The sequence below is a fragment of the Molossus molossus genome, unplaced genomic scaffold (assembly GCF_014108415.1).
Source record: "Molossus molossus isolate mMolMol1 unplaced genomic scaffold, mMolMol1.p scaffold_m16_p_18, whole genome shotgun sequence".
In the NCBI taxonomy this organism is placed as follows: domain Eukaryota; kingdom Metazoa; phylum Chordata; class Mammalia; order Chiroptera; family Molossidae; genus Molossus; species Molossus molossus.
In genome coordinates this window covers 36,316,332-36,332,508 of record NW_023425353.1, presented here as the reverse complement: position 1 = coordinate 36,332,508, position 16,177 = coordinate 36,316,332, and the positions used below count along the sequence as shown (strand labels likewise).

Below are 16,177 nucleotides of genomic sequence, written 5' to 3'. Positions count from 1 at the left end.
AAATAAGCAATGTTTTGGGGCAGAAACCAACAAAAGTTATCATTGTCATGCTGTTGCCACAGTAGACAGATGTGCTGATGGAACAGTCAGACTGGGAATGAGGGTGCCAACGTGGAGACATATTTAGGATGTGCTGGATGGTATGAAAGACTGGAAAAAGCCCTGTTTAATTCAAACAGTGGGACCTGGACTTAGGGTTGTTATTCTAATTTTAGGGGAAATTCAATTTTTGTCTCTTGAAATAGGCTCTAAGCTCCATGAAGGCAGAGATGCTATCCTGTTTTGCTCACTATGCATACCTACTGCCTAGCTCAGGCCAGGTACATAAAATGGGCTCAATTAATATTTATTGAATGACCACATCCCAGCTCATGGCTTACATGTTTACTTTCTCTTACATATACCCACTTTGGGAGGGACTACAACTGCCAAAATGGCTAATTTGCTCTCCATATTAACACATGGGCACAGTAATGAAGAATAAAGCAATATAAGAGTTGCAGTTGCCACATTGATCACTGATTTTCCCAACTATTTTATAAACATCTACTGCTGAAAACAATTTTATTACCAAAGCATTTCTTGCCATGTAGCTATTGCTAAACCCATAACCCATTCCACCTATCAACTTCTACCCTGATAGTAACAGCTTCCAGATTTTGCTCTTTTGTTTTCATTGGAGAAAATAATGACCCCATTTTTGTCCCTCAATGACAAATCCAAAGAGGATACCATGAAACCTCCCCTATGAAAACCCACAAGAAGCCAGATGACTGAATGTATCACTTTTTCAAATCTAGAAGAAAATATCTAAATGTCTTTCTTACTTCTCTTGTGACTTCTCCCAAAGTGTTTTTACCCAAGAAGGAAGCAAAATTGGTTTCTTTAGATTTGCAGCAACTAAATATTTTTTGCTACCAACTTCTCCGGCAATAAGGTGAGTTACTGATACATTAAGATCTCTGTATACGCGTCCACCCATCATTTGTACACACTGATGAACTTCTTCCTGTAGTCCCAAGAGAAAATATATTATTAATACTGTAGCAAAACCTCTCCTCTATTTTTAAATTTTATTTTAAAACATGTTTTTATTGATGTTTTAGAGAGAGATATAAACATCGACCTGAGAAACATTGATCTGCTGCATCCTGCATGCCCTCAACCCGGGCATGAGCCCTGACCGGGAATCGAACCGGGACCACCTCTCAGTCCATGGAACAATGCTCAATCCACTGAGCCACACCAGCTGGGCTCTCTTCTATTTTTTTATGCAATATTCCCAAAATATCTTGTTGTTGCTAGCTTGAAAGCACAAATGTTTCTCACCACCATAAAGTTAAATAATTAACCAAATTACTTTTTGGAAATAAGGGAAATATAAACTATACATAAATTTTATTTAAAAATTTTTATATTTATTAATTTTAGATAGAGAGGAAGTTGGAAGAGGGGGAGGGAGGGAGAAGGAGACAGTGGGAGGGAGGGGAGAGAGAGAGAGAGAGAAAGAGAAAGAGGGGGAGAGGGGCAGAGGGGAGAGAGAGAGAGAAACATCTGTTTTGTTGTTCCACTTACTCATGCATTCATTGATTGGTTCCTGTATGCACCCTGACGGAATAGCAAACCTGCAACCTTGGCATATTGGGACAGCACTCTAACCAACTGAGCTACCCAGCCAGAGCATAATAAATTATAAAATAATTACCTTTATACATTCTTTTCCTATGTTTATCTCTTTCAACTCTATGAAGTTATTAAATTATGTTGCTTCTTTTTTTGTTGTTGTTAATCCTCACTAGAGGATATTTTTCCATTGATTTTTAGATAGAGTTGAAGGGAGGGTGGGGGGTGGGAAAGAGAAGCATTGATGTGAGAGACATCAATTTCATCCCGCACAACCCCAGCTGGGGATTGAACCTGCAAACCAGGTGCATGTGCCCTTGACCAGGAATCGAACCCTCAACCCTTCAGTCCTTAGGCCAACACCCTAACCTCTGAGCCAAACTAGCCAGGGCTCTTTAAAAAAAACGCATTCTTGTCCTGGCCAGTTTGACTCAGCGGTTTGAGCGTTAGCCTGTGGTCCAGAGAGACCTGGGTTCGGTTTCCGCTAAGGGCACGTACCTCTATTGCAGTTTGTCCCCGGCCCTGGTTGGGTTGTGTGGGTGCCAGCCACTCGATGTGTCCCATTCACGTCGATGTTTCTCTCTCTCTATCTCTCCCTCCCACTCTATCTGAACAAAAAATGAAAAAATGTCCTCGGGTGAGGATAACAAAAATAAAATAATTTAAAAAAAAAACACATTCTTACCGATTTTTAGAGAGAGAAAGGGAGAGGGATAGAGAGAAAGAGAAACCTTGATGTTGAGAAAGAAATATCGATCGGTTGCCTCCCATATGCACACCAAGCAGGGAACAAATCCACAACTTGGGCATGTACCCTGACTGGGAATCAAACCAGCGACCTTTCAGTGCACGGGACAACACTCAACCCACTGAGCCACATCGGCCAGGGCACTATGTTGCTTCTATAATAAATGATATATTTTAATTTACCATACATATTTTAAAATATGTAAGTTACATATATAACATTATATATCTCGATATATTTTTCTTCTTTTTTAAGGATTTTCTATCTATTGTGGAAAAATGTAAGTGATTAAAAAGCAGACTCGTTGACTATATAGGGAAAAAAGTAAATTTGCTTTTAAATTAAAAAACAAAAACACAGCCCTTGTCAGTGTGGCTCAGTTGGTTGGGCATCATCCTATGCACTAGGAAGTTGCCCGTTCAATTCTTGGTCAAGGGCACATGCCCAGGTTTTGAGCTCGATCCCCAGAAGGGGTGTGCAGGAGGTAGCTGATCGATGCTGTACTCTCACTTTGATGTTTCTCTCTCTCTCCCTCTCCCTCTTCCTCTCTAAAAATCAATAAAATATTCTTTTTCTTTTTTTTAATTTAAAAAAATTATTTGCCCTGGCCGGTTTGGCTCAGCGGTTAGAGCATCGGCCTGCAGTCCAGAGAGACCTGGGTTTGGTTTCTGCTAAGGGCACGTACCTCAGTTTCAGTTTGTCCCCAGCCCTGGTTGGGTCGTGTAGGTGGCAACCACTCAATGTGTCCCTTTCACGTCAATGTTTCTCTCTCTCTCTCTCTTCCTCTCTCTCCCTCGTACTCTATCTGAACAAAAAAATGGAAAAATGTCCTCAAGTGAGGATAAAAAAAAAAAAAAATTTTTTTTTCTTTACTGATAGTAGAGAGGAAGAAAGAGGGAGAGAGAGAGAGAAATATCAATATAAGAGAACATCGACTGGCTGTCTCCTGCATGCCCCACTCTGGGGATCGGGCCCATAACCTGGATATGTGCCCTGGCCAGGAACCAAACCGGTCCTTTGGGTACACGGGTCAGTACTCAACCACTGAGCCACACGGGCCGGGCCAATAAAATATTCTTAAAAAACAAAACAAAAGAACTTCAATCAATCAGTTTCAATAAAACAGATGCCAATGTATTCAATTTGTTAAAAAATAAGAAAGATACACTCTTGTATAAGTCATAAACATCAAGTGTAAGGTCTCTGAAAGTATATTCTACACAGTGAAAAATTAAGTATGGAAATACAGATATACTGATGATATTCTTCAACACCTCAATGCCTACCCTTTTGTCTTTTTCCAGGCTTGTACAAGATACAGTTACATCACACATAACCATATTATAAACTGGATGTTCAGCTCTTGGGACACATCGCTGGTGGTGCATACAAAATATGACTACTTGAGGACCAACAATTCTGCAGCCAAGCTATAAAAAATAAAAAGTTTAGTAAGAAAGGAAAGAACTTCTGTCTTAATATTTACCAATTCTTTATAGAAGTTGATTTCTACCACACACACACACAAACCAAAATTGTAAGAAAAAACATAAAGACCATTATATAATTTCTCAGATAAACTACTCATTACATACACATGCACAAAGTAAATTAAACAATGCAGGCTATCAAAAAAAAAAAATAAGCTCCAAGAGCCACACTCACTCAAAATTGCCACTGATATTTTAATCTCTAAAACAAACACAATCTTGCCCTGGCTGGCTTGGTTCAGTGGTTAGAACGTCGGCCTGCGGACCGGGGAGTCCTGGGTTCGGTTCTTGCTAAGGGCACATGCCTCGGTTGCAGTTTGTCCCTGGCCCCAGTTGGGGTCATGTGAGCAGCAACTGGTCGATGTCTCTCTTTCGCATCGATGTTTCTCTCTCTCCCTCCTCACCTCTCTCCCTCTCGCTCTATCTGAAGATAAATGCAAAAATGTTCTCGGGTGAGGATAAAAAATAAATTAAATAAAATAAATAAAACAAAAACAATCTTAACAATAGGGGGGTATGAGCAATCTTATGCTGTAATAATTTAAAAATATCCATATATACTTTTCAAATAAAGCATCCAGCCAATGAAGCAGTTTAAAAGTATTAAGACTAAATAACCACCCTCTAAAATACCTCTTATATCACACACATACAGAAAAAAAATCATATAGTCCTGGGTAGTTTCTACATTTGTATTTTAAATACTCTGTCTGCAACTCAAAATCTTTCCAAGGAAGACCCACAAAGACTTCTCTTAAGATACTACAGGTTCATTTTTACTGATAACTGACACCAGCACATTTAAGCCAGGCTAAAAATCCTATTGTGAGAGTCACTGTGGCATGGCAGATTTAAATATCTACAGGGTAAATGATTATTTATCTTCTTGGTCAGCCAGAAGAAAATTGAGTTTTTGATTCTATCTGACAAGGAGTGTTATTTCCAAAAGGAGAGTAAAACCAACAATGCTTTTGGCAAAACTGGGCACAGACCTTTCAAAAATCGTATAGATACTGCATCTACCTACTCTTCTATGCTTTCTTTTCCTTCAAACAAGAATCACTCCTTTGTAATCTGGATGGAATAACAGCCCGATTACTTTTATGTCAATGCTTCTCTCTTGTCCAGACACCAAAAAAAGTAATGAGTCAGTAGACTCTAGAATCAACAAAAAGAAATTAAGATGGCTCACTGGTTTATTAGCAATACTCATCACCAAAATGCTTCCTTTTAGCATATAATTTTTCAGAGTCTGTATAAGGTACAGGTACTAAAATTTACCTGCAAGGGCACGTAGGAAAGACAGTAAGTAACCAAGCATTATGTTGAGGTCTTTCCCTACTCTTTATTATTTTTCCCTGAAATATTTTACAATTATACTGATTTTTAGTACAGAACTCCATCACTAAAATACTTCATTACTGCCCTGGCTGGTGTGGCTCAGTTGATTGGGCGTCATCCCATGCATTGAAAGGTTGCTGGTTCAATTCCGGGTCAGGGCACATGCCTGGACTAGGGGTGTGCAGGAGGCAGCCAATCTATGTCAGACCCTCACATGGATGTTTCTCTCCCCCCACGACCCCTGTCCAAAAATCAGTATACTTTAAAAAAGGCGGGGGGGGGGGGGGACTAATTTTAAAAAATGCTTCATTACTATAGGGGTTCACTTACACTAAGCAAAGTTAAATCCCCTGAAATATGAAAGTCACAAATTAGCAAAACCTTATAACATAATTAGCCTTTAAAAACATTCCGGTGTCCCCAAACCAAAGGACTCCTCTGTATTCATAATTTGCATAATACTTCATGATCAGTAAAGAACTTATATCCACTGAAGCAAAAACAAACGGAAAAAACACACTACCAAAGGAACACATTGTAAGTTAGCAAACCTTTTTGAGGTGATCAAAGACAATACCACTGAAAGGGTCACAGATATAAAGCGATCTGTCATTCTCCTTCATCTTCAATGCCTCTTCTTCTGTAATAATCTGAAGATATTCTTCTGATTGGAACTCTTTTATTGACTGAAAGAAAAAAATGAAATAAGATTGCACCTGAAACTGTCACCTGTGTTTAAGTGCCATGAATTCTATCTTCAAAATCCATCTCAAATCAAGCCTTTTCCCTGTTGGAAGCTACCATTACCTCTCACCTAGACCTCTGTAAAAGTCTCTAAAGTGGTTCCTTCTCCCTCCCTTGCCCTAAATCTATTCTCCATACAACAGCAAGTAATCTTTTTAACAATATAAATCGGGTCATGCACTCTCTGCTCAAAAACTCCAATGGTGCCTTGGCCAGTTTGGCTCAGTAGTTAGAGCATCAGCCTGCAGTCCAGAGAAACCCGGGTTCAGTTCCTGCTAAGGACACATACCTCAGTTGCAGTTTGTCCCCAGCCCTGGTTGGGTTGTGCGGGTGGCAGCCACTCGATGTGTCCCTTTCACATCGATGTTTCTCTCTCTCTCTCTCTCTCCCTCCCTCCCTCCCTCCCTTCCACTCTATCTGAACAAAAAATGGAAAAATGTCCTCAGGTGAGGATTAAAAAACAACAACAACAACAACAAAAACTCCAATGGCTTCCGAGCACATTCAAATAAAATCCACATTTCATATGATGGCCTACAAGACCAGAGTGTGGTCCTGTACTTACCATCTACCTCTCACCTGCCTTGCTTTTTCTCTAGCGACTCAGCTTTCTTACTAGGACTGGAACAAGTTAAGCAGGACCTCATTCAGAGGCTCTGCTCTTGTTCCCACTGCCTGAAATACTATTCTCCCAGGTCTTTATCAGACTTGACCCCTCATTTCAACCAGACCTATTCAGATGTCACCTCCTCTGAGATGCCTGTCCTGATCATGCTTTCTAAAATACCCTTTCCCTCCAGTCTGTGATGAAGAAATAATACTGATCTTTACTAAATAATACTAAAAACATATATACAGTTTTTGTCTCTCTCCCTTAAAATAAAATTTTATGATCTTGTTTGCCACTATATTCTGGCACCCAGGTAAGCACTCAAATATTTTCTGAACAAATTTTGAAGACCTTATGTTAAATAAATACTTAGAGTGATCCTTTAAAACTGATTAAGTCAGATCATGTCACTATTCTGATTAAACCCTCCAGTGGCTTTCCATCCCACTGCAAAAAGCCAAAGTCTTTACAATGGCCCAAAAGGCCCTACATGACCTCTTTACTCCTACTCTCTGGAGCATCCCTTAATAGTCTTCCTCCATCCCTTGCTAACCACACTACAGCCACCATAACGGTGGACAGATACTCCAAGCACGTCCCCAGGGTCCTGTTTTCCCTCTGCCTGAAACCATCTTCACCTCCTTTGAGTATACTCAAATATCATCTTCTCCATAAAGGATACCCTGATCACACTCTATTTAAAATAACAAATTTACAGTTTCCTCCTCCTCCAACCCCCTTAACCGTTTTGCTCTTTTCTCTTCTCATTGCACTTAGCACAGTGTAACATACTATACACTTTACTCATTTATCATGTCTGACTAATGTCTATTTCCTCTTGCCCGAACAGAATGTAAACTCTGAGAAAGTAGGATCTTTGCCTGCTCTGATCACTAATGCACCCCAAGTCAGTGTTTATGAGATGTGGACACTCAATAATTATCTGTTGAATGAGTGAACTTTAAGGAAAACCCTGCTACAACAGAGCTTCTTAAACTTTAATGTATACAGAAATCACACTGAGGATCTCGTTAAAATGCAGATTCTAATTGGTAAGTCTGAGTTGGGGCCCAAGCTCTGCATTTATAACAAACTCCCAAGCCATGCTGCTGCGGCTGCTGGGGTCTGTGGGCAGCAGGGCTCCACGCTAGCTCTGGGTCCTCCCATGTTATACTGCACATAATTAAACATACTTTTATCAATTAACCAACTAACCAAAAAATGAACTGTAACCAGTACGACTAACTCAAAATTTTTCAACACACAAAGGTCTGCTCTGATTAGCAGACAAAAGAAAGCAACTTAATTTCCAAGAACAGCAGGCCTGCCACTTTCAATAGAAATACCATACAGATTTAAAGACCCCCAAAATACATAATGACATCCTTACATTAATTCAAAAACATGTAGCAACGATATATCTATGTTAAGGGAGACTACAGTAAAACTATGTATTATGAAAATAAAATAACTATCACGAAGACATAAAAGCTCAATAAATCAAAACTCTAAAACCAGGAAAATAAATTCAAAGCATCAAACAAGATGTTTTCAACTGTTCTTACCTCAAGAGCTTTAAGAAAGCATTCGGAATTGTCTGAAGACTTTAAAAACTTCACAAAAAACGGTTCTTTGTCATTTTGGGGCATTTTTGAACTGTCAAAATAAAGGAACTATTAACAAAAACACATTACACATGACCTTAAATGCTCAAAGCACCTATTTTCTTCTGCAGGGACAAAGATGCCCGAGAATGGACATTTTGGCCTTGTCCGTGAATTCATCACTTCGTCTGTAAGAAGCGCTGGGATGTGGGCAAAGTGAAGGAAAATGATGACAACAGTAGTCCTTGCAAGTCAGAAAACGAAATCAACGTCCCTAACCTGAACCCCGAGGGGCTTTACCATGGGGCTCTAAGTCCCGCCGGCCAATGAACAATCAAAGTGCATGTAGCGTGGGGCACACAGCAGGAACCTGCCCCGCGGGTAACCCGCAGCCCCCCAGGTCGGTTCGCCCTGGGCACAAGGGCTTGAAGTGTAAACCTGCAAGCCAGGCAGCACGGCGCTGCGCCCCGGAAGGCCGGACGCCCTAGCTCCCCAGCTCCCAGGGGAAGGCCCGGCCCGGGCCCTGCCGCGGCCACACCATCCCCGGCGGCCAGGTCCCACCCGCCGGGTACCAGGGCTGGAAACCCGAGCCGCGAAGGCCGGAGGAGGCGTCGCGACCCCCCTGCGGCGGGGACGGAGCGGGGTCCCTCTCCGCGCCTCACTCACCTCAGGGGAGCCGGGGACTTGGGGGGCGGCGTGTGGGGGCGCGCGCGGCCGGCAGCAGAGCGGCTGGGGTCGGGCGCCAGCCCGGCGCACACCCGCCGCACCCGGCGGCGCCCCCACCCCGACACAAACGCAGGACCCGGAAATTGCCGAGGCCCCGAACTGACTTTCGCGCCAACCGCGCGGACGCGCTCGCCTTTTCCGGCGGAAGTGACATCATCCGCAGCTGCGGCGGGACGACGGCGGCGTTGAAAGGAGTGGTGGGTGGCGGGACGGGCGCTGTACCGGGCCGGCGGTGGGGTGCGGGGGAGGCTTGGGCCGGACGCCCTGGAGTTTAGGGTTTCCGAGGGCGGCCCTGGGCTCCGCGTGGACTTGGCCTGACCTGCCCGGCTCCGGGTGGGGCCGCAGGCTGGAGGTACCTTCGAGGAGGTCCTGGAACACGGGATGTAAAGCATAAAGGCGGTGGGGAGAGAGCTTTTCCTCGGTAAATAATTTATACCTGCCGTGGGCCGGGCAGTGCGCGAGAAACCATATATTGTCATCCAGAACAACTCTGTGAGGTGTATAGTGGTATTTTCATTTTACAGATGTAAAAGCTGAGGCTTAGATAAGTTAAATGATGTGTCTAAGGTCACACAGCTAAGTGGTAGAGTTAAGGTGTCAGCCAAGTCTTTGGGGATTTTTTTTTTTTTTTAATTTGTTTCTTATTTTTCATCACCATGTATTATCCCCCCCCCCCCCGCCCCATACCGTCCTGCACCTCTGTCCCACCCACTCCCGTCGTCACACTGTTGTCCATGTGGCCTTTCTGTTTTTTGCTTAATCCCTCCATCTCCACCCCACTCACCCTCCAGAGCTTTCTGCCTGCCTATATGAGTCTCTCTATTTTGCTTGTTAGTTCAGTTTGTTCATTAAATTCTACATATGAGTGAAGTCATATGGTACTTGTTTTCCAGTCTTTTTGACTTGTGGATGAAAAGGGGTTCTATGGAAAGTAGCATCACAGAGTGATCTGATCCTAAATTCCACACTGGGCAGGTCAGGTGATAGTTAAGCCCCAGGCATATAACTTAATTAAAAGAGTATCTTTACCTTAAGGAAGCCCTGTCCCTTGTTTCTGGGCATCTAGGTTAGTTAACACACCTTTGAAATGGCCCCTTTCAGAGCCCTCCTTATAAAGTGTGAATCTTAACTATCCTGTAATCCGATCTGGGCCTTGTTTTCTCCCACCTTCATGCAATCTTCCTTACATCCCCTCCTTACTCGCAGATGCGTAAAAGCAACTGCAAACTGTTAGTCTCTAAACTCAGAAGCACTTATCTCAGTCTAGTGAGATCTTGCTTTCAGGTGTATCCTCTTTGGCTCCAGTAAATTTTTACAAAAATTCTCCATAGGTTTGGACGTTCTTACATCAACAGACTCCACGACAGGGTTCTTTTCCCTATAATTTAGCAAGTATGTAATCACTGCCTACCACAGCCAAGAGGGCTAAAGGGAAGAAAGATGTCAGGATGACTAGAATTACACACCTAGGGCTAAGAAGTCTTTACCAAGATGGTCAGTGGCCCTTCCCCATTCTTCCCCCTTCAATGAGCATATTATCTTCCTCTGTAACTCCTTGAGTGTAGGGGAGATCTGGGATGGAAACTAAAGTTCAAATGGCAAAGATCAAGGAAGGAGGAGGTAAAACCAGACTGCAGAATCTTGGCTTGTTCATAGTGAATGACAAATTGCTTAAGTGGTTTTTTTGTTGTTAACATTTTTTTAAAATTTGTTTCTTGTTTATGTTTTTATTGATTTCAGAGAGAGTGAGGGGAGAGGAAGAAAGAAACATCAATTGGCTGCCTCCTGCACGCCCCCTACTGGGGATCAAGCCCAAAACCCAGGATTGTGCCTTGACAGGGAATCAAACAAGTGACCTCCTGGCGCATGGGACAACACTCAACCAACTGAGCCACACTGGCCAGGCTAGATAGTGTTTCTTATTTTATTCTTCAGATTGAAAAGCTTATGATGTTTGTTAATCCTTACCCGAAGATATTTTTCCATTGGTTTTTGAGAGAGAGTGGGAAGGAGAGAGAGAGAGAGAGAGAGAGAGAGAGAGAAACATCGATTGGTTGCCTTCTGTACAACCCTTTGGTCCATGGGCCAATGCTCTAACCACTGAGCAAAACCTGCCAGGGTGAAAAGCTCATTATTTTTTATTGACTAACGTGAGAGTTTAATGCCACATACTGTGATTGTTTTTATTTTTCTCTTTAGCACCTAAAGATGGCAATGAGCAACTTTGATCTAAGTGTGTAAATATACCCAAGCAAGACAAATCAGAATCAGTAACTTCTAGGGCTTAAAGGTAAAGACCAGTTGTTATTGTTGGGGACAGGGTGAGGAAAGCCTTAAAAATAAAGTCACTGGAGTTGTAACAAAGAAAAAAGAAAGAAAAGGATGCTGTAGTTAATCATTAAAGCAAATCTGTCACGAATCTGTAATAATGACTGTTTGTAGGGTACTTCACAGTTGACAGGACTTCTGCTCGCACCATTTCTGTTTACTTTTTTCAGCAATCCTCTAGTATGTGGGCACCATTGTCCCATATTATGTAGATGGGGAAAGTGAGGCTCAGGGACTGTGTCACTTGACCAGGACCACACAGCCAGGAAATGGCTGCACCTGGGCTTGAAAAGAGGTGGCCTGACTGGAAACCCTGTGCCCTTCCTGACCAACCACACTGCTCCTTGTCACATGCCCATTTCTGCACAAAAGTCAATACTGGGCAGGACCCCATTCCTGACATTTCTGGGGCTGAGTGGGGACATCTTGACAGGAGTCTCATAGATGCCAATACTGAAGATGAGGAGGAAAATGACAGAAGACCCAAGACGTGTGCCTCCCTTTCTTTAAATTTATTTTTCTTTATTGATTTTAGAGGAAGGGAGAGAGAGAGAGAAACATCGGTGAGAGAAAACATCGACTGGCTACCTCCTGCATGCCCCCCACTAGGGATTTGGCCTACAACCTGGGCATGTGCCCCGACTAGGAATTGAACCGGCAACTTCTTGGTGCGTGGGTCGATGCTTATCCACTGAACCACACCCTTCGGGCACGTGTGCCTCCCTTTCATAATGTGTGTTATTGCTGAGATGTTGCCCATCAAGGTTTCCAGTTGCCAGCCTCTTTGTACCTAGGTGGGGTCGTGTGACTGAGTTATGGCCAATAGAATATAAGTAGAAGTAATGTTTATCACTTCCAGGCCTGGTCCATGAAAACAAACTTTTTTTTTGGTATGTGCCCCTAGCCGCTAGGGCCTAGCAGGAACTGAACCCGGGACTCTCTGGTCCGCAGGCCGATACTCCAACCACTGAGCCAAACCGGCTAGGGCCATGGAAACTTCTTGTACTACCTTCCACATGCTTTCATATTCTGGATGTCAACACACAGGGCAGTCTTGGAAGCCACATGTTAAAAATGGCACAGCGTCTCTCAGCCTGGATCTCTGAATGAGTGTCTAGAGCTTTGAAAGTGAACTTCTCACCCCTGCTTCTCAACAAATTATCACCATTTCTGCCAGAGGTCAAATTGTATTATGTTAAACCATTGAGATCTGGCCCAGCCGGTGTGGCTCAGTGGTTGAGCATCGACCCATGCACCAGGAAGTCACTGATTTGATTCTTGGTCAGGGCACATGCTCAGGTTGTGGGGGGCATACAGGAAGCGGCCAATCAATGTTCTCTCTCATCGATGTTTCTATCTCTCCCTCTCCCCCTCTCTCTAAAATCAATAAAGAAAAAAAATTTAAAAAAATAACAACATTGAGATCTGGAGCTGCATTTGTTATGGCAACTAGTACCAACCTAATCAATTCTGAACTTGGCAAAGTTTAAACAAATGCGTTGCCACTTTAAAAGGTGTCTATTTCATCCTAAGTGAAAGAAGCCAAGCAGAAAAAGACAAATACCACATGATCTCACTTATATACGGAATATAATGAACATAACAGTCTGAGGAATACAGTAGACCCAGAAACATGGAAGTAGGGCACAGACTGACATCCCTCAGAAGAGGGGGTGGGGGGGGTGGGAAGAGATAAACCATGGAACTTATATGCATGTATGCATGACCAATGGACATGGACAACTAAGCTGGGGACAGGGAGGAGGTGGGGTGGGGTGGGGGGTGCCAATGGGGTAAAAAGGTAAAATACTGTAACAAAAAAATAAATAAAAATTCATAAAATAAATAAATAAATAAAAGGTGTCTATTTCCACAAAGTCCCTGAAAATGGGGAAGGGGAAAACTGCTCCAGAGACAAATTTGGGGAAGAACATGGACCGTGGAAGCAGGCTGCCTAGTTTGAATCTTGATTCTGACATATACTAGTTGTTTGACCTTGAGCAAGTTATTTAACCTGTGTGTTTCACTTTCTTCCCTACGATAGTAGCATCTATTTATGGGGTTACTATAAATTAATACTTGAAAAGCACTTAGCTCAGTGTCTGGTACACAGTTAATGATACATTTATAAATTCCTAATTTTCCAAAGGCCATTCTTGCCATGATGTCTTTAAATCTTCCTGCAACACAATCTTCTAACTTTCTGCTCTGCTATTGGGATAGGTTATGGCAATGCAACACAGATGGCTTTAGCACTTTGGATTTCCTTCCTTTGCAATATTATTTTGTCCCTATCTGTAGGAAGTTTCCAGAGTTTGCTCCAACCTGAAGTCAGAGGGCACCTTGGCCCTTTTGGATTTGTGCTGTTAACTTTAGATAGATGATTAACCTTAGGAGGCATGTTCACCTCTTGACCCTATTGTCCGTAGATCTGCAGAGAAGATTGCTCAACCCTCTTTTGAGACAATCACTTATGTGCCTTTATTCATTTATTTGATATTTTTCGAACCCTATGTTATACCAGACCCTATTTTGCAACCTAGGATTAGCATTTTGAACAAGAAAAATGTGATGTTTGTCCTCATAGCACCTCTTTTCTTTCCAAGTTATGAATAAATGAAGTGAGAGCTAAAGCAGTTGTGAATGAGTACAATACCCTATAAAATCCATTCTCAGAAATAATATACTAGAGTCTTAAAAAAACAAAGATGAAAAATTAGTAGCTAACATAGCCCTCACTTGTGCTTCCGTCATGACGATGTAGTGTGTGTGGGAGTTGTGTTCTTGTTGAGTACATCTAGAAGATGTGGATACAGCACTCGAAAACATTTACCTAAGATCATTAGAGACTAAAGGTGCCACGTTTTGGGAAAAGAGAAGGTGAGATGACATTTTGCAACCACATTTTCCTGGGGGAATTTGTCACTTCTGGGCACAAGGCAAGAGCTCTCTGGCTTTGCCTAAGCAGAGGGCCACTGCTAGCAGAGCTTATGGCAGCCTCAGGGCTGGAAAAAAACAGAAGGAGAGGCAAGACTGCAATCAGAAGGGAGGTGCAGAGAACGAAGCCTGAGAAATGCCCAGTTTTCCCCTTAAGGTATTTGGCACAATTTGAAGCTCCATAGAACGAGAGGCAAAAAAAAAAAAAAAAAAAAAATGCTATACCTTAGGGAGATTCCAATTAATATATTAGGTGTACTGGTTTTCTACGGCTGCTGTAACCATGACCGCAAACTTAGTGCCTTAAAACAATGCAGTTTATTATCTAACAGTTCTGTAGGTCAGAGTCTCAAAGGGATCTCAGTGGGAAAAATTGAAGGTGTCATCAGGGCTATGCTCTTGTCTGAAGGCTTGACAGAAGAATCCATTTTCTTGCCTTTGCCAGCATTGGAGCTGCTCCCATTTTTTGGCTCATGGCCTCACTCCCTTTCATCTTTATAGCCAGAAATGGCAGAGTCTTTCTCACATTGCATCACTCAGACACTAACTCTTCTGCTTCCCTCTTCCACATTTAAAAGCCCCTAGTGATTACATGGGCCCACTCAGATAATCTTCAATAAAAGTCACCTGGTTAACTTTATGTCCATCTGCAAACTTAACCTGTTCTTACCACATAACATATTCACAGCTTGTGGGGTTAGGACATGGACATCTTTGGGGGGGTCGTTATTCTGCAGACCACAACAGACTTTCATCAGGAAGGCATGGAAGCTTAGCAAAACTGCAATTTAGCCTTGATGCAGCACACCCCTGATTGGATCAAAGTGATCAGTCCCCATTCTATCTTTTCAGTGTCCAATTACTTGTTCAAGCAAAATTAAAAGGCATGCCAAGAGAACTGTTCAAAAATGAATAGAAAAACACATAATGTAAATAGACCTACCAATAATTCAGATATTGCAGTCATCAGAAAGGCAAAGACCTTTAAAAACTATGACTAATAGGCCAAGAAAATAGGGTAAAATGTGATGAAAGAGAGGTAAAGATGGTGAAAATAGTGGAAAAGATGGAGAATGTCATTGGAGAATTGAAATCTCTGAAGAAGGTAAATGGAAATTCTAGAAGTGGAAAAGGCAATAAGTTTACTTAGATGCAGGAAAAAGTGTCCTTGGGCTTTCTGTCTGATTGCGGCAGGCAAGACCGAATGAGGGAATACAGGAATTACAAAAACATGAAAGGAGAATTATTGCAACTCAGAAATAACCTTGTTAATATTTACTCCAAAATAAAATCTAAAATGTGAGTTTGCACAGAAAAGGCAATAATTAATGTTAATTTTTCAATAAATGGATTTAACAGCACAACAAATGCACAGAAGAAAGGATAAGTAAATCAGAAGACAGGTTAATTAAAAAAAAAAAAAAAATCCAAACTGAAGCACAGTGAGAAAAAGAAAAAGAATGGAAATATGGGGAAAAAGCATGATACATGTGTCTATTTTAGAAATATTACTACACATACAATTATAGTCATAGACATAAAAGAGCAGAAATAGGTAGGAGGAATATTTAAACAAACAATGGTTGAGAATTTTCCAAAAGTGATGAAAAGCAGCCCACATATCCACTCATGTATTCAAAGGTAGGATAAAATCACACTGAGGCACACCATGGTCAAACCAAGGAGGTAAAGAAGAAGAAGATTTTAAAAGCAGCCAGAGGGAAAAGACAAATTACTTTCAAAGGAGCAACAGCTACTTCTCAACAAAAATTATGACAAATAATAAAGTGACATTATTGAAGTTATGGAATCAAATAACTAAAAGAGTAGACTATTATAGTCATGGGGGGGGGGGGGAATCCTACAAAACTGTTAGTTAAAAACATTTAAAACCCTGAGAAATCTTTTTACCAGAAGGTTTGTCCTAAGGAAAAAAAATCTTTGGACAGAATAGAAATGACCCCAGTTGGAAACATAAAAGTTGAGAAAGTAGTGAAGAGCAATGAAAAGAGTAAGTATGTGGTGA

At 41.9% G+C, this 16,177-nt stretch overlaps 1 protein-coding gene across 3 annotated transcripts in view; it reads right to left on the bottom strand.

Annotated features, from left to right (window-relative positions):
- TOPBP1 (DNA topoisomerase II binding protein 1) overlaps positions 1–8,911 on the bottom strand; it is a 57,587-nt gene extending 48,676 nt beyond the window's left edge. Inside the window, exons 1-5 of one of the 3 annotated variants that reach the window (XM_036266634.1) lie at positions 8,827–8,911; positions 8,122–8,212; positions 5,754–5,888; positions 3,658–3,801; positions 828–1,009 (exon numbers count right to left, since the gene is read on the bottom strand). In XM_036266634.1, the coding sequence (XP_036122527.1) occupies positions 828–1,009; positions 3,658–3,801; positions 5,754–5,888; positions 8,122–8,205 (545 nt within the window). In that variant the 5' untranslated portion in view covers positions 8,206–8,212; positions 8,827–8,911. Of the gene's footprint in view, positions 1–827; positions 1,010–3,657; positions 3,802–5,753; positions 5,889–8,121; positions 8,383–8,826 lie in introns of those variants that run through there. The other 2 variants (XM_036266635.1, XM_036266636.1) reach the window with 2 other exon arrangements.
- Positions 8,912–16,177: the final 7,266 nt, after the last annotated feature.